The sequence below is a fragment of the Prionailurus viverrinus genome, chromosome B4, assembly GCF_022837055.1.
Source record: "Prionailurus viverrinus isolate Anna chromosome B4, UM_Priviv_1.0, whole genome shotgun sequence".
Classification (NCBI taxonomy): Eukaryota; Metazoa; Chordata; class Mammalia; order Carnivora; family Felidae; genus Prionailurus; species Prionailurus viverrinus.
The window spans coordinates 40,695,890-40,721,220 of NC_062567.1; the positions used below are offsets into that span (position 1 = coordinate 40,695,890).

Below are 25,331 nucleotides of genomic sequence, written 5' to 3' on the forward strand. Positions count from 1 at the left end.
TGAGTGGCCCCGCAGGGCATGGCAGGGGCCCTGGGAGGAGCTCCGTCCCCACTCAGGACAAGGGTAAAGGCGTCCCCACAGTTGTCCACCAGGACCCCAAACAGCAGGTCGAGCGGCCCAGCTGAGTGTGGCAAGGAGCCAGTGAACCGCTTTGGCTTCCTGTTTACAGGCTTGCGCGGCTCTGTTCTTCCTCTTTGTCTATTTCAAAACTCGTGGCAGCGAATAGAAACACAAGGAGGTGAAACTGAGAGTAAGAACCCGACCAGGTGGCGGTCAGGCCCCGTTCGTGGTTTGGGCGGCTGCCGGCGCCACCTGGCACGGCCCTGGACAGGCCTGTGCGGCCTAGAAGCTGGGGCGCGGAGCGCAGGGCTTCTGCAGACGCCAAGGCAAGGCCTGCCGAGGTGCGCAGCCCTAAGACTCCTCCGTCCCCACTTTTCCTCTTTCTCCGGAGTTCCCAGAGAGTGAAAGAGGAACCAGCATCGGCAGCCAAAAAAGGCGGAAGAAGAAAAGGCCACCCGGGTTTCGCCCAGGGTGTGACCTCCGAGGGCCTTCCTAGTCTGGTGAACATGCCCTGGCCAGGCCACTTGAAAAAATACGACCTAAGACCCCCCATCCCAGACGTCCTGAGCCCCTGACCTATTCTGTTCATCAGAGTTTGCAGAACTTAGGGGCGGGGGGGGGGGGGGGGGTGAGTAATGGAGTCCCTGGGACAGACCCCATGGGCTGAAGCTTAAGGACTTTTGGAAAGGCCGCAGGGGGAAACAAGTGTTTAGTGTTCCAGTTCAGGGTCCCTGCCCTTCGTATTTCTCAATGTCGTCGTCCCCCCACTCGTCCCCAACTCCTTGGCCTTCCTGGGTGGAAAATCTGTGAAAGCTGCTCCTCTCAAGAAGCGTTGGTATTTTAAGTGGAAGGTAGAGATCCACTTGGAACTGGTCCCTGTCTCCTTTTCCACGAGCACAAACACCCTAACTTTTGGGGGGAGACTTGTTTTTAAAGTGGGTCTTGGGGCGCCTGGGTGGCTCAGTCGGTTAAGCGTCCGACTTCGGCTCCCGTCATGATCTCACGGTCAGTGAGTTCGAGCCCCCACGTCGGGCTCTGTGCTGACAGCTCAGAGCCTGGAGCCTGTTTCAGATTCTGTGTCTCCCTCTCTCTGACCCTCCCTCGTTCATGCTCTGTCTCTCTCTGTCTCAAAAATAAATAGACGTTAAAAAAATTAAAAAAAACTAATAAAGTGGGTCTGGGTGTCCTCAAGTCCCTCGTGGCAGAGCAGGGGTGTGTTTAAAAAAAAAAAAAAAGGGTTCCTTTATCAGGCAGCTTATCTGTGCCACTGTTTTCCTAACGTATTGCTCTTGGCTTTGCCATGGTTTTCAGGGTACGAGATAATCATGACCTTTTGAGATATCCTTCTCTTGACTAGACACCACCCACCTTGCCTGGCTCATTCTGGAAAATCTGTCCAGACCTCTCTTGTAGATGTCAAAGGTGCTTGCCCCCCTCCTCCCCCCCCCCCCCTTTCAGAGTATGCAAAACTTTCCTTTCTCAAGCCACAACAGTAAACATTCTACAAATATTTGGTGATTGGATAAGAAATGACCAGTTGCAACTTGCTTTTAAATCCTTTTTAGTGACTCTGTGCCTTTTGATTGGAGAATTAAAGTAATTACTGATAAGTAAGGGCTTGCTAACACCATCCTGCTGTTTTCTGTTTTTGGAGTTCTGTGTTCCTTTCTTTGTCTTCCGTTGGCTTTCTTTGTAGGTGCTTGATTTTCTGTAGGGGTATGCAGTGGATTTGGTCTGTTTATGCTTGATGAATTTACCGTGGGTTTGGGTCTGTGGTTACCATGAGGGTTACATAACATGTGTTGCAGATAAAACAGGGCGTTTTATGCTGAAAACTTGGCTCGCTCACAAAAACTTTACCCTTTTACTTACCCCTCAATGATTTGTGTTCTCAGTGTCATAATTTATTTCTTTTTATGATGTGGGTCCATGAGAACAGTCTCATAACTATAGTTATTTCTTAACAGTTTTGCCCATTAAGCCTTTATGCTAAAGCCATGGTTACATAGCACCATACTCCAGTATTTGAATATTCTGAACTTGACTATGTATATTTACTGTATATGTCTTTACCAGGATGTTTTACAATTTCATGTTTTCTTGTTACTAATTAGCATCCTTTTGTTTCATCCCGAGGAACTCTTTTTTCAGCATTTCTTGTGAGGTAGATCCAGTGGTGATGAATACCCGCAGTTTATGATGGTTTGGGAAAGTCTTTATCTCTCCTTCATTCCTGAAAGACAAATTTGCCCTGTAAAGTAATTTTGGTTGGCAGTTTTTTTCTTTTGCACTTTAAATATGTCATCGCAGTCTCTCCTGGCTCGCAAGGTGTTTGCTGAGAAATCTAATAACGTTACGGGGGTTACTTTATTTGTGAAAAACTCATTTTCTCTTGCTCCTTTAAAGATTCTCTCTTTAGGGGCGCCTGGGTGGCACAGTCGGTTAAGCGTCCGACTTCAGCCAGGTCACGATCTCGCGGTCCGTGAGTTCAAGCCCCGCATCAGGCTCTGGGCTGATGGCTCAGAACCTGGAGCCTGTTTCCGATTCTGTGTCTCCCTCTCTCTCTGACCCTCCCCTGTTCATGCTCTGTCTCTCTCTGTCCCAAAAATAAATGAACGTTGAAAAAAAAATTAAAAAAAAAAAAGATTCTCTCTTTGTGATTTTATGCCGTTTTGTTATTTTGTGGTTTGGAGAAGATTGTTTTAGGTTGAAAGTGTGGGGTGACTTAATAGCTTCGTGAACTTGGATATCTAAATTCCTCCCCATATTTGGGAAGTTCTCAGATGTTCTTTCTTTAAACAAACTTTCTGGGGTGCCTGGGTGGCTCAGTCGGTTAAGTGTCCGACTTCGGCTCAGGTCATGATCTTACGGTCCGTGAGTTCGAGCCCCGTGTCGGGCTCTGTGCTGACAGCTCAGAGCCTGGAGCCTGTTTCGGATTCTGTGTCTCCCTCTCTCTCTGACCCTCCCCTGTTCATGCTCTGTCTCTCTCTGTCTCAAAAATAAATAAACATTAAAAAAAATTTTTTAAATAAAAATTAAAAAAAAAAATAAACAAACTTTCTGTTCCTTTTGCCCACTCTTCTCCTTTGGAGGGTCCGGCAATGCACAGATTATTTCTTTGCATGATATCCTATAATTCATATAGGCTTTGTTCACTCTTTTTTTTATTATTTTTCATTTTGCTTCTCTGGCCATATGATTTTTTTTTTTAATTTTTTTTTTCAACGTTTATTTATTTTTGGGACAGAGAGAGACAGAGCATGAACGGGGGAGGGGCAGAGAGAGAGGGAGACACAGAATCGGAAACAGGCTCCAGGCTCTGAGCCATCAGCCCAGAGCCCGACGCGGGGCCCGAACTCACGGACCGCGAGATCGTGACCTGGCTGAAGTCGGACGCTTAACTGACTGCGCCACCCAGGCGCCCCTCTGGCCATATGATTTTAATAGACCTGTATTGTAGTTCACTACTCCTGCTTGTTGCAGTCTCCTGTTGAAGCTCTCTTTGAGTTCTTCAGTGCAGGCATTGTAGTCTTGGGCTCTAGGATTTCTGCTTGACTTATTATAATGTTTTCTGTTCCTTTGTTGAACATCTCGTTTTGTCTATGCATTGTTTTTTGAATTTTCTTTAGTTGTCTATCTGTGTTTTCTTAGAGTTCACTGGATTTCTTTAGGAGGATTCTTCTGAATTCCTCGTCAGACAGTCCATAGATCTCCATTTCTTTAGGGTCCATCATTGAAATTTTATCAGTTTCCTTTGGAGATGGTGTCATGTTTCCTTGCTTATTCATGATTACTGTGGCCTCGTATTGGTGTCTGTACATTTGAGGATATAGGCACCTCTCCGGTCTTCACAAACTAGTGTTGGAAGGCCAGACTTTCACTACTCAGCTTGTCCAGAGATTCAGGTGGGCAGTCTAGTGTTATCCAGGGGTGGGCTTGCTATTGGAGTCCTTGGGTGACCTGATGCTGAAAATGGTTGTATGTCTGGACCAGCTGTATTCACCCTGATGTTGAGCCCTACTGGGACCTTGGGTTCATAGGTGTTGCTCCCATGGAGCTAGGGTTTGTGGGTATTGATTGGGAGCCTGAGTTCATAGGAGTAACCCAGAGCCATGGGAGCCAGCTGGAGCTACCTGGGGCCATAGGAGCCTGGTAGGTGATGGAGTGGATCAGGGGCCCGAACTCATGAGAACAGTGAAAGATACCTGGAGTTATGGGGGCTCCCTGTGGCCACTGAGCCACTAGGGGCTACTGGAACTAGCTGGCATAAAGGTGGGCCAGGAGCCTCATTTCCCAGGGGGCCTCTGTGAGGCCGGGGCCAGTGAAGCTGCCTAGAGCGTGTAGCCTGCCTGGGGTCACTGGAACTGGAAGGTTCCAGAGTGAACCAGGGTCTGTTCTCATGGGAGCGTTGTAGAACCTGGTGCCATGGGAGCTGCCTAGGGCCACGGGTGCTTCTCTGCCTGAGTCAAGGATTCCGCGTGGGGCTGCTGGAGCCACATGGGGATGCTGGGGCTGCCAGATTCCCGGATGCAATGAGGGCCTAGATTCTTGGGAGCCTGCAGGGAACCCTGCCTTGGCAGCTGCCTGGAGCCGTGGATGGTGTCTGGGACCTCTGGATCAGGCAGGCGCTGGATGAGCTGGTTTCATGATTTGTGGGAGCCTGCAGGGGAGTCACAGGAGTGGCTTTGGGGCCACTGGAGACAGCAGGTGCCTGGATGAAATGACGCCTGGGTTTCCGGGACCCTGCCTGGATCCTGGTCACTGGAGCTGGCTGGCACTGGTGGGGAGGAGGCCCTAGGTTAGTGGGAACCTGCAGGGAGCCACTTAGACCTTCTGTGACTCAAGCTGCCATGGTTCAGTTTGAAACCCTGGAAGAACTGGTAAAAAATGGTTTTGGATCATGCTGTTTGTTGAATACTTCGCCCTCTGAGAGGGGTAGACTGCATAGGATTAAAGCTGAAGGATAAGGAAGAACCCTATTCCAGCAGACTTGGGGGCCTAGGTGCATATTAGTACCTCACATTTATTGTGTTCTCTTCCTGGATCCCTGTGAGATATTTTAGATCAACTCTTTCATGTAATCTGCATAATTAGCCTACAAGACTAGCTCTGTCGCTCCCACTGTATGAAGAAGTATGGGGATCCTATAGTTTGTCATCTAAATATCATCTTAATCATCCTCATTTAAGAAGTGAAAACGACCAGAGGGTTCTGTAGCACAACAGGCATAAACTGGGACTTCCCTGAGCTGGGATTTTGGGTCAGTTTCACAAAAGTAAGCTGGAATCAGAGACATTGAATGAGTTAAGCTCGAAATGGGGAAGTCAAACCCCAAAGTCCGTGCTTCTCCTTATTACCATGCTACCACCCAGAAAGAGAGAAGGCTGTAGAGAAGAGAGGCCCAAGAGCAATGTGACAGAAAGATAACACACGTACTTACTTCCTGTAAGTAGAATTTCCTTTTAGAATAGAATTTCTTGTAAAGATAAAAAGGCCTTCTGACCTTCAGATAGGCCTGAGCAGAGAATCATCCCATCACACTTGGAAATGTACAGACAACACTGAATATAGCATCTGGTATATTTTGAGCTTTCTTTTCTTTCTACTGGGATTATGTATGGCTCACACATGGGCATTGTATTTATGGGAAGAATTTAATCTCATGGGACACGTATTGCACCATGGGATAAGATATATAAATTCTTTTTGCGCTCTTCCATTTATTAAATTATTTTGATAAGCAATGAGAAAAATTACAAACTGGCCTGCGGCTGGCCTTTAAAAAGTGTTAACACATTCGAAATTCTCTCATCGTCCATTACAATTATATAGGAGAATTTGAAAGGTGCTGAAACTCTCTACTTTGTTCTCTGTATGTTAAAAACTTAGAAACACTGAAAAGTGCCTTTTGCACTTTAATTCTTGGTGTTTATGTCTTAAATTACAGGGTGCTACATAAATATTATACCTATAAACCAATAGCAGTCTTTATTTTACCCTTTCTTGGCTTTAAAATTCTGCTTTTATCCCAGATTAAATCACACAGAGTTAATTTCCCGAACGCTTTAAGCACCCAGCACCCAATGTCAAGGCTGTTTCTATACTATTGAGTTTAAAAAGCAAAATGTTAAAAATCCTTATAGCGTCAGCTACACGGGACTGATGAATCCCCAAAAGAACAAATAAGAATTGACACTGCAATTTTCCCTTATTCCATTTCTCCTCCTTTGTTGGTGTATCTGTCAATTTCTTCTTGTAATTCCATGAAATTCTTATTATATATCCTTTAAGGCTATGTTATTAGCTGCATGCAAATAAATTTCATTCAGGGATTAAGTGTTTTTTTTTTCCAGTGAGTAGTAACTTTATTTCACCCTGAATATGATGCTTTTTGCCATACAATCTGTTATAGCTCAGGGTTTCCAAGGGGCACGAACTCCCATCTAGTTCACGTCTGTGTCCTCGGAGACTGGCAGTGTGTCTCACATATAGCACATGTTCGATAAACTGGTCTGTGGACATGCCTTCATTATTATAAGACTCTGTCTTACTTGCGTGGTTTCTGTGAACTTTTTGACGAAGACAGGTACATTTCTCCAGACGTCTGGAGAGTAAAAAACAGAACAAAGCAAAAAACCCCCAAGACTTTACGTTGACAAACTGTGTGTGAATGACTCACAGATGAAATTTGAGTCAAAGCGTGGCCCTAACCTGGTGTTCTTTTACAAACTGGGTTCCGAGGCATATATCTAAAGCATGGATTCCATTTCTCAACCGGCTGTGACCTTGATCCATGACCAAGCCCCTTGAGCAGAATGTTTTCATATGAACAGTTAAGTATAAGAAGAGCGGTTTCACTGCCTAGTGACAAGGTTCAAATGAGATAACATGAAAGTCTTTGCCAGCATGTGAAGCTCCTAGTAAATGTTAAAATATGTTGTTCTTCCATTATAGCTCTATGGAAATAAAAATAAAGTACCAGCAATAGCTCTGCTACCAGTGTGGGGAATTCAAAGTGACGTTAAGTTCATCGTCATCGTCAGTCTTCTGCTCCTCCCAGCAGGAAGTCAGTGAGCTGTTTAAGTCAATTGCTGATACTTCTGTGGAAATCATGATTAGTTGAATTAATTATTCAAAGCGCATGTGTGAAACATGTCCTTATAAGAACAAGCTTGCAAAAGTACATGGTTTATAACAGAAAAAGTCTAGGTAATTTGGGACTTACCCAGTTTCCTAATTTAAATACATTCTGATTCATTCTTGACATTGTGACCAGAGAGATCCTTTCAATACAGATAGGATCAGGTCACGTTCTTGCATAAAATCTTTCTATAATTCCTCCTCTGCTCTCAGTGTGCAACCCAAACTCCTAACAGTAGCTAAGGCCACATGATAGAATTATGTCACTGTTTCCTTTCCATCTTTAAAATGCCTGCGCCGCATCTCCCTGACCTTGTTACCAAAAAATAAATAAATAAAAGAAATCGTACCCTAAATACATTTCCGGCTACCGGATAGCTCCGGACTGGTGGAAGCGTTCCAGAATGTGCAGTAGTCAAGCCAGAGCTCCGTGGTGTACACGTCCACTGGAAATGATAACAGGAGTCGCCCACTTAATGCACGGTCTCTTTATTCTGTGGTTTCAGAGACCCTTGGTAAACTGTGGTCTGGAAGTAGACGATTGTCCTGACATAACATCAGAAAGTCAGCAGTAGCCTATCACTCCCATCTCCCTGCCTGCCTACATCATCCACCTCAGTTCATCTCATCACATAGGCATTTTATCGTCTCAACCATCACACGAGGAAGGGTGAGTATAAGAAAAGCAGATCGATTGAAAGAGAGACCGCATCAGCATAACTTTTATTATAGTGTGTTGTTCCAGTTCCAGTTGTTCTCTTTTCTTATTGTTATTGCTTATCTCTTGCTATGCATAGTTTATAAGTTAACCTCTGTCGTAGGGGTGTGTGTGTGTGTGTGTGTGCCCAGTACTATCTGCAGTTGCAGGCATCCACTGGGGATCTTAGAACGTGTTCCCTGGGGCGCCTGGGTGGCGCAGTCGGTTAGGCGTCCGACTTCAGCCAGGTCACGATCTGGCGGTCCATGAGTTCGAGCCCCGCGTCAGGCTCTGGGCTGATGGCTCAGAGCCTGGAGCCTGTTTCCGATTCTGTGTCTCCTTCTCTCTCTGCCCCTCCCCCGTTCATGCTCTGTCTCTCTCTGTCCCAAAAATAAATGAACGTTGAAAAAAAAAATTAAAAATAAATAAAAAACAAACAAAAAAAAGAACGTGTTCCCTGTGGATAGTTGGGGGCGGGGGGACTGCTGCATTGCTTTTTTAGCAACTTGAGAAGCATTCAGGGCGCAGCCGTCTAGGAGTAATTGGGATTATAGTCGCGTCAGCAGCTGGGGTTCCATAGACCTGAATTCTGGCGTAGACGATGGAGAGAGACTGAAGGAGCGGATCAACTGGGGGTGTGGTTTATGTGTAGAGAGCTGCAACCATAGAGGAGTTTCGTCAACTCATCCTTAGTCTTCATTTAATCGTGGCCTTTCGCGGAGCTCCTTTCTGAGTTTCTCGACATGCTTGTGTTCCCAAAGCTGTTGCTTCCCCAACAGAAACCTCATTACACTGTGTTTCTGTTACTTACCCAGTTTTCTTATTTCCCAATAACAGTGTTGCAGCATGCAAGGAGAAGTCACAGTGACTTCTTGCTTATGTTCTCATTGCTTTGTGCGGTCCCTGACGGCAGTAATTCAATTAAGTTAATTCATATTTTGGGGTACATATTGTGGTTTCCTTCAGTTTCGTGATCACAATAAAAAGGGAAAAGATTACATTTTTTCCTAAATATTTATTTATTTAAATCCAAGTTAGTTAACATATAGTGTAATAATGATTTCGGGGATAGAATTTGGCGATTTATCACTTACACAGAACACCCAGTGCTCATCCCAACAAGTGCCCTCCTTCATGCCCATCACTCATTTAGCCCATCCCCCCACCCAATACACCTCCAGCAACCCTTAGCTTGTTCTCTGTATTTAAGAGTCTCTTATGGTTTGTCTCCTTCTCTGTTTTTATCTTATTTTTGCTTCCCTTCTCCTGTGTTCATCTGTTTTGTTTCTTAAATTCCACATGTGAGTGAAATAATATATTTGTTTTTCTCTGCCTAACTTATTTCACTCAGCATCGTCAATCCTAATTTCATCCATGTTGTTGCAAATGTTAAGAGTTCATTCTTTTTGGTTGCCGAGTAATATTCCATTGTGTATATATACCACTTCTTCTTTATCCATTCAACAGTCGATGGACATTTGGGCTCTTTACATAATTTGGCTATTGTTGATAGCACTGCTATAAACGTTGGGGTGCATGTTCCCCTTCAAATCAGCAGTTTTGTATCCTTCGGATAAATACCCAGTAATGCAATTGCTGGGTCATAGGGTAGTTCTGTTTTTAATTTTTTGAGGAACCTCTATATTGTTTTCCAGAGTGGCTGCACCAGCTTGCATTTCTACCAGCTGTGCAAAAGGGTTCCGCTTTCTCCACATGCTCACCAACATACGCTGTTCATTTTAGCCATTCTGACAGATATGAGGTGGTATCTCATTGTGGTTTGACTAGTATTTCCCTGATGATGAGTGACGTTGAGCATCTTTTCATGTGTCCCTTAGCCATCCGGATGTCTTCTTTGGAAAAGTGTCTATTCATGTCTTTTGCCCATTTCTTCACTGGATTATTTGCTTTTTGGGTGTTGAGTTTGACAAGTCCTTTATAGATTTTGGATACTAACGCTTTATCACATATGTCATTTGCAAATGTCTTCTCCCATTTCGTCGATTGCCTTTTAATTGTGCTGATTGTTTGCTGTGCAGAAGCTTTTAATCTTGATGAGGTCCCATAGTTCATTTTTGCTTTAGTTTCTCTTTCCTCTGGAGATATGTCAAGTAAGAAGTTGCTATGGCTGAGATCAAAGAAGTTGTTGCCTATTTTCTTCTCTAGGATTTTGATGGCTTCCCCTCTTACATTTAGGTCTTTCATCCATTTCGAGTTTATTTTTATGTATGGTGTAAGAAAGTGCTCCAGATTCATTCTTCTGCATGTCACTGTCCAGTTTACCCAACACCATTTGCTAAAGAGACTGTCTCTTTTCCATTGGGTATTCTTTCTTGCTTTGTCAAAGATTAGTTAGCCATATGTATGTGGGTCCGTTTCTGGGTTTTCTCTTCTGTTCCCTTGATCTATTCTATGCATCTGTTTCTGTGTCAGTACCATACTGCCTTGATGATTACAGCTTTGTAATACAGATTGAAGTCTGGAATTGTGATGCCTCCCACTTTGGTTTTCTTTTTCAACATTACTTCAGCTATTTGGGGTCTTTTCTGGTTCCACACAAATTTTAGGATTGTTTGTTCTAGCTCTGTGAAGAATGCTGGTGTTCTTTGGTAGGGATTGCATTGAATATGTAGATTGCTTTGGGTCGGGTCAACATTTCAACAATATTTGTTTTTCCAACCAATGAGAATAGAATGTTTTTCCATTTTTCTGTGTCTTCTTCAATTTCGTTCATAAGCTTTCTATAGTTTTCAGTGCATAGATATTTCACCTCTTTGGTTAGGCTTATTCCTAGGTATCTTATGGTTTTTGGTTCATTTATAAATGGGATCGATTCCTTGATTTCTCTTTCTGCTGCTTCATTATTGGTGTATTGAAATGCAATAGATTTTTGTGTGTTGATTTTATATCCTGTGACTTTTAAAAGATTAAAAACAAAACAAAAAAAATCAAAGGAAGCTAGATTTTAGGTGTGTTTCAGTGTCCTTGTTGAAAGAAGCTTGATAGAGAAAAAAAGGGAAAGGAAAGAAAAAAAGAAAAAATTAAAAAATTTTTAAAAATGTATAATAAAATAGAATATAAAATAAAATCGGATAAAACTTTTTAAAAAAATAAAAAATAAAATAAAAGGAAATACATTTTTCTCTTTCTGTGTCCAAGAGAAAGAAAGAAGGAAAGAAAAAAGAGAACAATTTAAGCAAAAACAGAAGCAAAGAGAATGAGCAAATAAATGAACCAGCAAACAGAATGAAACCCAAATGAAGTTACATCCTGTTTCCCCTAGAACTGAAACTATGAAGCATTCTATAGTCCATACGCTAAGCAGGTGGAGGGACTGTGCTGGTCTTCTGGGGGATGGGCTTGGATTAATGGTATAATGGCTCCTTTCTCCACTAAGTGTTGCTGCTTAACTTACTGCGGTGGATCTGTGTGTGTGTGAGAGGTGAAAATGGCTTCACCCAGCTCCCTAGTCTCTGGGGGAAGGAACTTCTTGCTCTCACTGACCTGCATTCAAGCACCTCCCCTTTGGCTCAGGCCTCCGTCTACTCCCCACCTCTACCCTGTCCATGTCCAAGCTGTTTGCCTGTCAGGTGGCATTTCACTCCAGAGCTTTATCTCAGATGGGGTTGTGTTCCAAACCCCACACTTCAGAGATCCCCGTGGCTTGGACCCCCACTGACTCTCTGGGGGAGGGTCTCGCCGAGCAATGGCTTGCCCCAGAAAATGTTCTTATGATCAGTTGTAGCAGAGGTTCAGAGATGCCAAGTCACAACCCACAGCCCGATGCCATGTTTCGCCGCACTCTGGTTTCTGCATCCCAATACCAGCAAACGTGGCTGCTTTCCAGGGTCCGCTGGGACCTTTGACTGTAGGGGGGCAAAGGCCCTCCAAGCAGGGGAACTGCTTCTCTCTGGCATACAGACCCCTCAGACCCCGCTGCTTGCTCCTGGGAATTCACCCTAGTTCCTCACCAGAGCACCGCCAGTCACTAACCTCTGAAACTTCAGACTCTGCACTCCACTGTTTATAGAATCCTGGTGGTATTGAATCCCTCTCCTTTCTCCCCATCGATGATTTTGGGGAAAAGATTTCTTATTTAGTCCCCTGTGATCATTTTCACTCTTTCTCTCCAGCTACTTTCAGGGGGAGTACTTTTCTTGTGCAATCCCAGTGCGCCACAATTCCCCCCTTTCTCTTTCTCTCTGTCCTCTCTCTGTGAAAGTGGCTCCCTACTTTTTGTGGCTTTTCTCTCCCCCAGTTCACCTCTCTACACCAGGTACCTGCTGAGTTCTGTGGCTCAAGTTATACGGATTGTTGCGTTAATCCTCAGATCAATTTCCTAGGTGTTGAGAATGGTTTGGTACTGATCTAGCTGCGTTTCAGGGACAAAGACAAGCTCAGCGTCTCCAAGCTGCTCTGCCATATTAACTCACCATCCATTTATTTTTGAGAGAGAGAGAGAGAGTGTGGAGGAGGAGCAGAGAGAGAGAGAGAGAGAGAGAAAGAATCCCAAGAAAGCTCCACGGTGTCAGTGCAGAGCCTGATTGGGGCTCGATCTCATGAACCGTGAGATCACGATCGAAGCCCAAACCAAGAGTTGGACACTGAGCCACTAGGCACCCCAGAAAATCGGATTCTTTCAGCATTCCTGTTAGGTCTAAGATTGGACTTCTGTGTCTCTCAGAATACAATGTAATAACCAGAGAGACCACTGAGACCTCAAGAGCAGGAATAACCACAGAACAGGTGGAGATCAAGACGTGGGAAGACACAAAGTAATAAAAATGGAAAAGGAGAGAAGGACAAAGGAAGTGAACTTGGATAAGATTTATTACAACAGGAATTCAGATAGAAAATGTGGGTGGGGCCATAACTTCTGGTAGGACAGGCTGGGCTAGCATTATCTCTCCATGATCCCCATCTGAAAATCACACCAGGGATAGGCAGTCGAGAATTTTTAAAGATGGTGAGATGAAAGGGAGCTGGTTTGGTATCCTAGAACTGGAGAACTAACACGGTGGCAGGGCACCTTGTATGCCCTTCCCACTGTACCTAAAAGAAGTCAACTACAGCTTGGTATTTCCTGACCCCCAACCTAACAGTAAAAGACAACCCAGGTAGATTCTTCTTTTGCACTGATTGATGGCTTCCCACTAACACTACCAGGCAAGTCCAGTAGGGCTAGTGAAAGGGATCTACTGGGATCCCCACTGTCAGTAAGCAGCTGAAGAAAGCACTCACCCTTCCAGACCTGAGACTCTCCTCTCCTGTGCAGAGACACCACAAGGCCAGGAACGCCAGCAGGGGTGAACACATGCTAATGAGCACACTGTCCAGGCAGTTTTCTTCATTTCTGTGGCTGAAGGCTCCCTTCTTCCAGCTGGATGCACCAGGTTGGGCGGGTTGAGAACGCTCCTTCTGCCCCCCCCCCCCCCCCCCCCCCCCCCGCAGCACCAGGAGAGACCACGGGAGCCCCTGTGGTACCAGATAAACCAAGACCAAAATAACCCTGACTCTGAAAATTTTCACTGGAACCACAGAACCCAAAAGGGGGCCAGAGTGCGCATGCTACATCTAAAGAAGCTGACTCCCTACTAAAATAAGGACGTATAGCTCCCAGAGTCTCCAAACGTAATGGTCAAAATAGAGAATCATGTTCCTTGGTATTGACCTGAAGAAGCTGGAATCTTCCATCCGCATAAAAACCTGCACAAGGATGTCAGCAGCCTTATTCATAATTGCCAAAATTGGGAAGCAATCAAGATGTCCTTCCGTGGCTGAGTGGTTAAACAAACTACGGAACATTCAGACAAGGCAATATTATTCACAGCTATGAAGAAATAAGCTATCAGTGCATGAAAATACTTGGAGGAAACTTAAATGTGCATTACTAAGTGAAAGAAATCAATTTGAAAAAGTTTATGATCCCAACTATGCGACTTTCTAGAAAAAGCAAAGCTATGGAGACAATAAAAAGGTCAGTGGTTATGGTAGTGGGGGGCTAGAAGGTGATAAGTTAGCAGAGCAAAGAGGTGTGCCCTATTATTGTGGTTGAGATGTGTTTGCCTTCAGTCTAGTTGTCTGCAATGGCTCTCTTGGCCTGTTATAGGGAGGGTTTGGTCTCCATGATGTTAAAGGGCCAGTCTTAGGCCACCTTGGGCTTGAGTTGGGTCAGACCAGATAGATGCCCGGCCTCAGACCACTGCTGGGGTTAGAGTCTTACTTACGTGTGTGGTTATCTTACCCTCTCCCCAGGACAAGTCACTTTGGAGTGGTGCTGGCCATTGTTGGGGATGAGACCTGCATCCACTTTAGAGGGACTCTGCTGAATGAGAATGGTTGGAGGGTGTAGTCTGCAGGAGAATGTGGGGGCAGGGTGCACTGTTAGCAAAGCTAGGTGGAGAGTCTTTGGGCTGATTCCCACAGGTGTCCATGTATCTAGGCTAGTGGGCCGAGGAGAGAGATGGCACCAGCCAGATGGCACTTCTTAGAGAAGTGTCCCAAAGATATCTGCCCCTCCTGTACATGCTCTGAGGCCAGGAAATAAGTATACCTTACTGCATACCCCATGTGCTATGCTTTTCAAACTGCTGCTCTTATGCTATATCTGTGTAGATGGGCTTGTTTCTTAGGCTTTTTTTTTTTTTTTTAAGGGTTGGAGCTCAGTTTCCCTGTCACCCTCAAGCTCCGTCAGAACCAAACCTGCTAACTGTTAGAGTTTCCGGTGTTAAGCCCTGCTGATTATAAAAACGTGTGAAGTTAAGCCCCTGTGATTTTCTTTCTTTCTTTTTTTTTTTTTTTAAATTTTTTTTTTCAACTTTTTTTTAATTTTATTTTTGGGACAGAGAGAGACAGAGCATGAACGGGGGAGGGGCAGAGAGAGAGGGAGACACAGAATCGGAAACAGGCTCCAGGCTCCGAGCCATCAGCCCAGAGCCTGACGCGGGGCTCGAACTCATGGACCGCGAGATCATGACCTGGCTGAAGTCGGACGCTTAACCGACTGCGCCACCCAGGCGCTCCCCCTGTGATTTTCAAAGGCAGACATGATGGGGATTCATCTTCTCAGTGCAAGTCCCCCTTGTCTGGGGTCCCCGGCGTGGGTCTCTTCCTCTCCCTTCTCCATGCCTATGGTGTACCTCCCTATTGCGATGAGCCCTGCAGCTTAGTTTGGTTCCCAGCCTGTCTCCAGGCCATCCTTCCAGTTTTGATGTGGCCTCCTCTCTATGATTAAGAGTGGAGAGGGGCGCCTGGGGGGCTCAGTCAGTTGTGCATCCAACTTCAGCTCAGGTCATGATCTTGCAGTCCGTGAGTTCAAGCCCCACGTCAGGCTCTGTGCTGACAGCTCAGAGCCTGGAGCCTGCTTCCAATGCTGTGTCTCCCTCTCTCTCTGTCCTTCCCCTGCTCGCATTCTGTCTCTCTCTCTCTCTCAAAAATAAATAAACATAAAAAAATTAAAGAGTGGAGAGTCTGTTCAGCAAGCCTTGGGGTCATTTTCTAGGTTAGTTACACTGATGTGTGTGTTATTTAGGTGTACCAATGGGACCAGGTGAGCTCAGGATTCTCCTACTCCACCAGTCTTTCTGGAAGTCACAATATTTTCATTTTTTTTAATGTTTATTTATTTATTTTTTTTGAGACAGAGACAGAGCATGAGAGGGGGAGGGGTAGAGAGCGAGGGGGAGACACAGAATCCGAAGCAGGCTCCAGGCTCTGAGCTGTCAGCACAGAGCCCGACGTGGGGCTCGAACTCATAAGCCACAAGGTCATGGCCTGAGCCTGAAGTTGTACGCTTAACCGACTGGAAGTCACAATATTTTAAACTCTGATGCTCATTAAACCCCGGTCTTTGTTCTTAGTGACCCCCGGAAGTTTCAGGTATGCCAAGCTCCATCAGAATTAGCATCTTCTTGGCCTCGTTAGCTTTCTGAGGCAGGCAAGTTAGACATTGATGGTAACATGTCAAAGCGAGCCGGCAAAGTGATCATGTGATTTGTGTGGTCCAACTCCTTTTAATGGAAAGCTGACGTGGGGCTTGATCCCACAAATCATGAGACCATGACCTGAGCTGAAACCAAGAATCTGAGGCTTAACCAACCGAGTCACCCAGGTGTGCCTAAAAACGTGTAAGTAAAAAAAAAAAAAAAAAAAAAAAAAAAATGAAAGCTATATTGGACGAGACAAAAACTACACCACCTCTTTTATGCACAAAGGGTCAGGGCCTGCTACGTAATTTGCACGGTCACGTGCAAAATAAAAGCTTGGAGTGTCTTGTTTAGATATTAGTAATAAGTTGAAGGCATTGAAGGTAGCATATTAAGCTGAGTATAAAGCCCCTTTGAGCATGGAGATCGGCTCCTGGACAGACTGGATGTCCATGTACCTGGTCCTGCACAGAGTCATTTTTCTCCCCAGTTACAATTCATCATTAACTGATCATGTTCAGTGTTTTTGCTTCTTGAAGAGGGTGCCTTCTTTACTGAGCTGCTTAGCAATAGTCGCTTTGTCTGGATGGCTTCCCTCATTTTTCTCAGATTCTTTTCATGATGCACTAGGATGAAACACACCATTTCTCTTACCCCGCCCCCCCCCCCCCCGGCTTTTTCTAATATTTGTTTTTGAGAGGGAGGTGGGAAGGGTAGAGAGAGAGGGAGACAGAGAATCCAAAGCAGGTTCCAGGCTCCGAGCTGTCGGCACAGAGCTCGACACAGGGCTTGAACTCACAAACCATGAGATCGTGACCTGAGCTGAAGTTGGACGCTCAACTGACTGAGCCACCCAGGCGCCCCCCCCCCCCCCATGACTCTTACCCTTGAAGAAACATTGATGTTCAGAATATTTTAACCCAGGCATGAGCCAATCAGAGTAATCTCTGGCCAGTGGTCCACTTGGGGGAAATGGCTTTATCTGAACCCGGCAGAAAAAAGGTTGTCGGTATTCTCCAGACCAAAGCTTCATCAGGAAGATTTTAGATACTAAAGTTCATAATGTTTCCTGAAGCAGGCATAAATTAATAGTTATTGGATACTAAGTATTAAGCTGAGGTTTATTGGACACCTTTACCTAAATCATAGATTTCGTTTTTCAGAGCAAGCCTGTCACCATATAGATCTTGCAGGCGAGAGAATTTAGTTAATGTGCTGTAATAATTTGTGAAATAATGAATTACCACACATTGTGGTTTAAAAACAATATGAATTATTATCTTATAGTTCTGGAGGTCAGAGTTTCAAAATGGATCTTAATAGGCAAAAGTCAGGGTGTTGGTAGAGCTCTGTTCTCTTTGGAACTCTGGGGGAGAATCGATTTCCTTGCTTTCTGCAGCTTCTAGAAGCCACTTGCATTCATTGGCTTGTGGCCTCTTGCTTCATCTTCAAAGATGGCAGCACAGCTCCTTCAAGCCTTTCTCTGGGTAACGCTGCCACCTTCCTCGAACAAAGATCCCCATGTGATTAAATTGAGCCACCCACATATTCCAGAATAATTCTCCATCTTAACAGTCTTCATTTTTTAAAAATTTTTTAATTTTTCAAAAATTTAATTATTTAAATTCAAGTTAGTTAACATAGAATGTTGTATTGGTTTCAAGGGTAGAACCCAGCGGTTCATCACTTCCATATAAAACCCAGTGCTCATCCCAACAAGTGCCCTCCTGAATACCCATCACCCATTTAGGCCATTCCCCATGCACCTTCCCTCCAGCAAGTCTAGGTTTATTCTCTATAGTTAAGTCTCTTATGGTTTGCTTTCCTCTTTTTTCGCCTTCCCCTATGTTCACCTAATTTGTTTCATAAGTTCCACATATGAGTGAAATCATATGATGTTTGTCTTTCTCTGACTGGCTCATTTTGCTTAGCATAATACCTTCTAGTTCTATCCACATTGTTGCAAATGGCAAGATTTCATTCTTTTTGACCACCGAGTAATATTTCATTGTATATATGGACCACATTTCTGGATTCTTAACCACATCTTCAAAGACCTTTTTTGTTTTCTAATTTAGTTTTATTTTTTTTAAATGTTTATTTATTTTTGAGAGAGATAGAGAGAGACAGAGTGCCAGCAGGGGAGGGGCAGAGAAAGAGGGAGACACAGAATCTGAAACAGGCTTCAGGCTCTGAGCTGTCAGCACAGAACCTGATGTGGGGCTCGAACCCACGAACTGTGAGATCATGACCTGAGCTGCAGTCAAATGCTTAACTGACTGAGGCACCCAGGTGCCTCAACTTTCTTTATTTTAAATAAAAAATTTATTTAGAGGGAGAGAGAGCGTGAATAGGGCAGAGGGTCAGAGGGGGAGAGAGAGAGAGAGAGAGAGACAGAGAGAATCTCAAGCAGGCTCCATGCTCAACATGGAGACTCATGAGGGCCACGATCCCATAGCCTTGGATCATGAGCTGAACTGAAGTCAAAAGTTGGATGCTTAATTGACTGAGCCATCCAGGCACCCCTCTTAAAGACATTTTTAAATTTTTTTCCATGTAAGGTAAAATATCCACAGGCTTGGGGATTAGGATGGGGAATCTTCGAGGGGCCAATATTCTGCCTACCATGTACACGTAAAGTTAAACAACTACCAGGCTATAAGACTTGTGTTTGAGTTGAGAGTATTTTGCTCCAAAGGCCATGTCTTTCACACAATCTTTTATGTTTCCTCACATTGAATACATTCTGTTGTCATCCATTCTGTTGTCAAAACCAGAAAGGCCAAGAAAAGTGGGGCAGAGGTAAAGTAGGACTAAATACTTTTCATGAGGTTTTGCTGTTTCCTATAGTTTCTTATCAGTGAGCTGTCCCAACAAAACAAAACCTGTTACAATTATTTTTACATTAGTCACTTGAGAGAGTCCCTTCTATTGAGTAGTGACGGGAACCTTGAAGGGCTTTTTCGCCACAGCCAGACAGTCACTTATTTGTGCCTTTTAAATATATGCCTCATTTTAAAAAATCTTGTTTGGGAAAAGAAAAAAAAAATCCTTTTTTTCTAAGTGAAATTTGAAATAACTGTCTGGGTACTCTGTCTTTTCACCATGTAAAAACATGCCAGTGTATCGTGTATAGGATAACACCTGTTAGACACAGGATTTCATAAGAAGAGTGAACAGAATCCTAGGGCTTATAAGTCATGAAATTCACACAGTTTAATATAGAGCCCTTGTATTTTAGAAAGGTAGTTTTTCATGTAGCTAACACATCATCGGGACTGTATGCACTAGTTTTCTGTTTCTTTTGCTCATTAAGAGGAGCTGTTTCAGGAACAGAAACTGAGAGGGTTTTTTTTGTGGCTGTTTGACTAACAAGGTCAACGTTTGACCTTTACTGACTATGGAGGGTCTTAGTTTCAAACTAGTTCCTCAGACAGATCATCCAATCGTGGCATCTATCAGTAACTGAATGTAGACAAATGGCTTTGCCCTTAACTCGAGGAGCTCATTTTAAAATAAAAGTAATAATGTCAGCCCCGTTAAATGAGAACAAGTGTGTAAGTCTTCTCTCCGTGTTCCTAGATCATGGTAAAGGGTAATAAACTGTAGGTTTTTGTTCTCATGCCATGATAATAATAGTAAAACTGATGTTGTTAATTGTGCCACCTATGTAGGAACTCCAGTATAGTGTGAAACCTATCAAAGTTTACTTTCTGTCCCCTTTGATGACAAAATCGTGAAAAAATACAAAAAGGGCCGGCTTGACAATTCATATTTACTCTGCCGATGGTATTACAAGCTGAGAGACCCCAAGCTTACGCTGAGAACCAGAAGGGGCCGATTTAAAAAAAAAAAAAAACAAAAACAAACCAGAAACACCTCTTTGAGGGCATTGGAGCAAAGGTCTTTTAAGGTATTGGAGAGTTTTCAGGGTTAACTGGAAGACCAGCAAAGATTCTGGATTAAAAAAAAAAAATTTTTTTTAAGGGAGAATGAGCTCTTGAGAATAGGTTTTAATTGGAGATTGGGATTGCCCTCGCTTTTTTATGTGCATCATATTTACTGCCCCTGAGAATCACCTCCTCCATCCTCACAGCAGTACTTCTGGTAATGCTCAAGCAGTAACAAATTTGACTGTTCCCATGACCGAGTTTTAAAGAAATTTTTGCCAAAAAAAAAAAAAAAAAAGAAAAAGAAAGAAAAGAAAAGAAATTTTTGCTAAGCACCCACCTTCTCTGAAGGCAAGCTGCTTTCTGACTCATGTGGTCCCCTTTCTTTTCGTGAGGCGGGTGTGTAAAGGAGGAAGTTCTAAACCGAAAGGAGAGGTGGTTCTCTTGGCTTGGAAGCGATCTGAAGCCACTTGTTAGCTGTCTGCGATGTAGGGGCAAAATGCATGATAGCAATTGTGTGGAGAAAGCCTGTGTGCCGGTGGAATTGCTGAGAAACCCAAGTAAGAAGCTGGTCTGTATGCGGTGACTGTGGGAATTGGGGCGGTAAGAGAAGAGCAGTAATGCGGGTCTGGTTTCTGCACAGGGAGGACAGTCTTTTGGAGAGAGTTTTCAAGGCTGAGAGATGGAATGCTAGAGGTTATACATTGCAGGTTTACGATTGGTGTAAAAATATGCAGCTACTTGGGTACACTTGCGCCAACAAGTGAGGAGGGAGAACTGTTAGGGAAAGATGTCAGAGAGTCGAGTCCGGTTCCATTGATGACGGAGGATAAACCTTGTAACAATGAATCTCACTGACACATACATTCATATTTTATTAATAAATATCAGTTCACAAATAGTAAAAGTTCAAACGTAAGAAGATGGAATTAAAAATTAAATTATGAGGTTAAAACTTAGTAAATGTCAATAACTGAATGTCACCGAAAAGGACAATGTGCATTTTAAAGTGTCATACAGATGCAGGGTATTATCATTGGTAAATAAGGTAGAAAATAAGGGCGCCTCGGTGGCTCAGCCAGTTAAGCGTCTGACTCTTTATTTTGGCTCAGGGCACGATCTGAGGGTGTTGAGTTTGAGCCCCATGTAGGGCTCCATGCCCAGCAGGGAGCTTGTTTGGGATTCTTTCTCTCTCCCTCTACTCACTGTCTCTTTCTCTCTCTCAAAATAAATAATTAAACAAACAAATAAATAAAATGAGGTGGAAATCTACAATGGAAGCTCATACATAGGAAAGATAGAAATAAAAAGCAAAGAAAAGGCAAACAGTATGGAGTTTTTTAGCAAGTAAAAAAAGTAAACAGAAGGCAAAGGAAAAATAGTACAGCATTCAAATGGAATTATCTAAAATTGGAGGCACAGTAAGAAGAAAATAATGTATATACACATATATAATCTCATATATATTATATGAGATACGTTATATATTATATATATTATACATTATATATATATTATATATATTATACATTTATACAAAGCTTGAAACTGTAAAAAACCACTTGTATTCAAGGCTTTATGTGATGAGTTAGTAAGTGGGGGAAAAAAAAAAACGTTTTGGACCAGTTGCAGAAAATCAAAGTGGTATAATTTAGGAGTGAAAAAAATTTCTTTTGTCTTTGATAAAAGTTGTCCTCGACCTAGAGAAAAGGCAGTTCCTATGAGGACAAGACGATGTCTAATCCTTGTTGAGTGACTTCATTTATTTCTTTATTCCTTTGGGATTTTTCATATTTCCATAAGAGCTGCTTTAAAGTATATGTTAGATAATTCCAGCATCTTGTCATCGCAGCATTGGCTTCCGTTGACTGTCTCTGGCCCCATTCGTTGAAATTTTCATGGCATCTGGACATTTTGAATGAACATTTCGTTACGAGACTTTTGATTTTGTTTAAATTTTGGGGTGTATTGATATTTGTGGTTTTAGCCGGCAATTACTCTGGCTTGGTTCAGCATTCTGTGGGCTCTAATTCCAATGTCGGCTGGGTGTTTGGATCCTTTGTAGTGTTATTCAGATCTTTCCTGGGTGTGCATCAACCATTGATCGTTCTGGGAAACATTAACGAGAAACTTTCTAGTGTGGATAGAATGTTACAGGAAAATATGCCTGCTTCCCCAAGAAAGTCTTTAAAAGAAGTAGCTAAAAGTGTGTATGGTGGCCACGTGATGGACTCTGAAGAGGGTTCCAACAGGAAATTTGACAAGAGGGTTTAGGGGCACCTGGGTGGCTCAGTCAGTTAAGTGTCTGACTTTGGCTCAGGTCATGTTTTCATGGTTCGCGAGTGCAGGCCCTCCATCGGGCTTTCTGCTGTCGGCACAGAGCCTGCTTCGGATCCTCTGTCCCCGTCTCTCTGTGCCCCTCCCCTACTCATGGTGTCTCTCTCAAAAATAAACATTAAAAAAAAAAAAATTTACAGCAGGTTTTAGATAATGTAGGGTCTTTTGAGATACAACACAAATATAGAAAAGTGTACAAAACACATATACAGCTTAATGAATTATTCTAAGGTGAGCGTCCTTGTTAAATGCTGTCTTTGTCTGGGGTGCCTGGGTGGCTCAGTTGGTTGGGCAGCTGACTCTTGATTTTGGCTCAGATCATGATCTCACAATCCATACTGGGTGTGGAGCCTGTTTGGGATTCTCTCTCTCCCTCTCCCTGTGCTCCATCTCTGCTCACACAGTCTCTCTCTCCCTCCCTCTCTCTCTCTCTCAATAAAAAAAAAAAATACTATCTTTGTCAGATAAAGAAGCTTGCCATCCATCTCAGAAGCCCTCTAGGCAGTCTTTAGGAATAACACTAAATTGACTTTGATGAGAATCATTTTCTCACTTTAATTTTGACTCCAATAAAAAGGCTTTTAAGTCCCTTTTAATGAAGAGATACCCCCGCGATCGCTTTTTAAAATGTGCTTCCCATGTTTTTTTAAGTTTCAAGATAATTTATCACGTAGAATTTACAACAGTCTGAAGTTTGTTGATCTCGTTCCTGTCATTTAAGTAACGTGATTCTCCCTCTCTTACATTTCTATTCAACTGGTAGCTGGATCTGGAAATAGAATGAGATTTGTATTTAGTTTTGGGGGACAGGTGCAAAGCCACTTCATGGCTTGGGCACTAAGATCAGTTCTTCTGTGAGCAAGTAAACTCCAGAGACAAAATTGTACATTCATAAAATGACAGGCCAGTTGGCCCCCCTAGCGAGAAGGAATGAAGAGGAAGTAACATTTTGTCGGTTAATGCTTCTAGTAGTATGACGTCTGTTCTGCAGTTAACGTAAAAAAAAAAAAAAAACCTAAAACAAAAACGCGTTTTTCATTATGTTTTTTCCAGATTATCTGCCTTCAAAAAAGCATTCTACTAAAGTTAAACGAAATAGAGCCTTTTCCTTCATCATCACATGTTTCATACTTATATTGAATGGAATAATTATATACGTTGTAGGTAAGTAATTTGTAATCTTTGTTCATCTAGAGAAGTCCACTTTCCAAAAGAAGAGAGGACTTATTGATAATTTCCCTGTTCTTTACAGTTCCTAAGTTTTTTTTTTTTCATTTCACCAGTTGAGTTAAATTCCAATAACCTTGTAAGTGGGGTCTAAGATTTTAATTGTGTAATATAGGGGTCACATTATTACAAACTTAATAGAATGCTTAGAGTTTGCAGAAGGTAGAACCCAATTGCCAGTCATATTGTGCTTTAATTTATATTATTTCTACGCCTTTTATCATGTAGTCTTACTATATATATGTATACATTTCTATATATATTATATATGTATAAATATTTACTTACAAATATATACTTATATATTTAATATATTTATATATAAATTTACTCTCAATTACGTTTTCTTTTTAAACAATTTTCTTAGGTTAAGGATATATCAGAAATGAGCTATAGTTGGCATGTAACATTATGTAAGTTTCAGGCATACAATATAATTGAAATTACATTTTCAATTAAAATTACTTCAAAGATCTTGTGTGTAGGTCCTGATGGAGGACGCATCCAAAGAGAGCTGTAGAAACTGATCTGTTTGATTCATGAAATTGCATTTGTGCTTGAATATTTGCCAAGAATTCAGTAATTTTCTTTAATGTTGACTTTTTTGAGGGACAGAGACAGAGCGTGAGCAGGGGAGGGGCAGAGAGAGAGGGAGACACACAACCTGAAGCAGGCTCCAGGCTCTGAGCTGTCAGCACGGAGCCTGACTTGGGGCTCGAGTTTCTGAACCGTGAGATCATGACCTGAGCTGAAGTCAGATGCTTAAACTGACTGACCTCCCTAGGCACCCACAGCAATTTTTGAACAGTGTATTGATAGGATCTAGGCTGAGATAATATTCAAAAAATAGAGGACCACAAAACCATGGTGGCTTAAAAGATAGAGACTTCTTTGATCTCTCAATAATTCTGTCGTGAGTGAATAAGAGCGTGGGGCTGCTATTTTCCATCATTCTCTTAAGATATCATTGGCTTCTGTAAGGTGCCACCATCAAGGCTGGGTTTCCTGAAAGAAAGGAATAGGGTACAATGAAGAGGGCTGCTCAGTCTTTGAAGGTCCAGGACAGAAAGTAGCATAAATCCCTTCCAACTCAAGTTTCATTTGTGGAAACTTAGTGAGAAAGCCCCACGGAAATGAAACTCTGTCTCTGTCTTTGACCTGACAATTTATTAGGATTTGCCTCAGGGTGAGGTTTGGGCGTATTCATCCTACTGGGCATTGGCTGAGTTTTTGAATGTTTAGATCATGTATTTCATCACATTTGGGAAGCTTACAGCCATTACTTTTTCCAGTAATCTCTCTGCCACTCTTTGTCTCCCTACTTCTTCTGAGACCCCTGTGATGCGTGTGTGGGTTTGCTTCATGGCATCCAACAAGTGCCTGAAGGCTCTGTTCATTTTCTTCATTCTGTTTTTCTGTCCGCTCCTCCTACCTGATAATTTCAGTTGTCCTGCTGGTAACTTCCCTGAAATTTTTCCGTTTTAGTAAGAGAAATGTCTGTCCTGCTCCCTCCCTTTTGAGAGAGGGAACAGGGGACGGGGCTGCCTTCTACCTTAGGCCCAAACTGCCGCTGCACTAGTCAGAAGGTATTCGGTGCATGAGAAGAAAACACGTTTTCCTGCCATTTTGAAGATGGCCTTTATTGACTGGGTGTTGGCTCGATTTGTGTAGACTTTTATAAACCTTTGTTTTCCACAGGTCTTACCAGTTTCAGTCAGCTCATTTCTTGGGCTCTCTTTGGTTTGTTTTTATTTTTTAAGTTGTTCTTGTGGAGGAACGAGAACTTGGGGTTTCCCAGTTCACCATCGTACTGCCCTCTACTCCTGGGGATGGGGAGATACTTTTCAGGGAAGTGTGCAAGCGCATGCTGCCTTCCACTGTTTTCTCCTTCTGACTGCAAAGAATATTTGAGAATTACTGTGATAGAAGAGCAGTCCGCCAAAGAAAGTTATTCATTCATTTTCTCAGTGAAAGGTCTACTGTTGAGTCATAGCCTTGTCAAACTTACGTGCCCCAGGAGACAGTGATGGTTCACAGGCGGTCAGACTCCCTGAT

The 25,331-nt window shown here is 43.0% G+C and overlaps 1 protein-coding gene across 2 annotated transcripts in view; it reads left to right on the plus strand.

Annotated features, from left to right (window-relative positions):
* Positions 1-25,331, plus strand: part of CLEC2D (C-type lectin domain family 2 member D) — a 42,428-nt gene that overhangs the window by 6,764 nt on the left and 10,333 nt on the right. The window contains exons 1-2 of one of the 2 annotated variants that reach the window (XM_047866063.1): positions 20,069-20,272; positions 23,103-23,213. In XM_047866063.1, the coding sequence (XP_047722019.1) occupies positions 20,212-20,272; positions 23,103-23,213 (172 nt within the window). In that variant the 5' untranslated portion in view covers positions 20,069-20,211. Of the gene's footprint in view, positions 1-20,068; positions 20,273-23,102; positions 23,214-25,331 lie in introns of those variants that run through there. The other variant, XM_047866061.1, reaches the window with a different exon arrangement.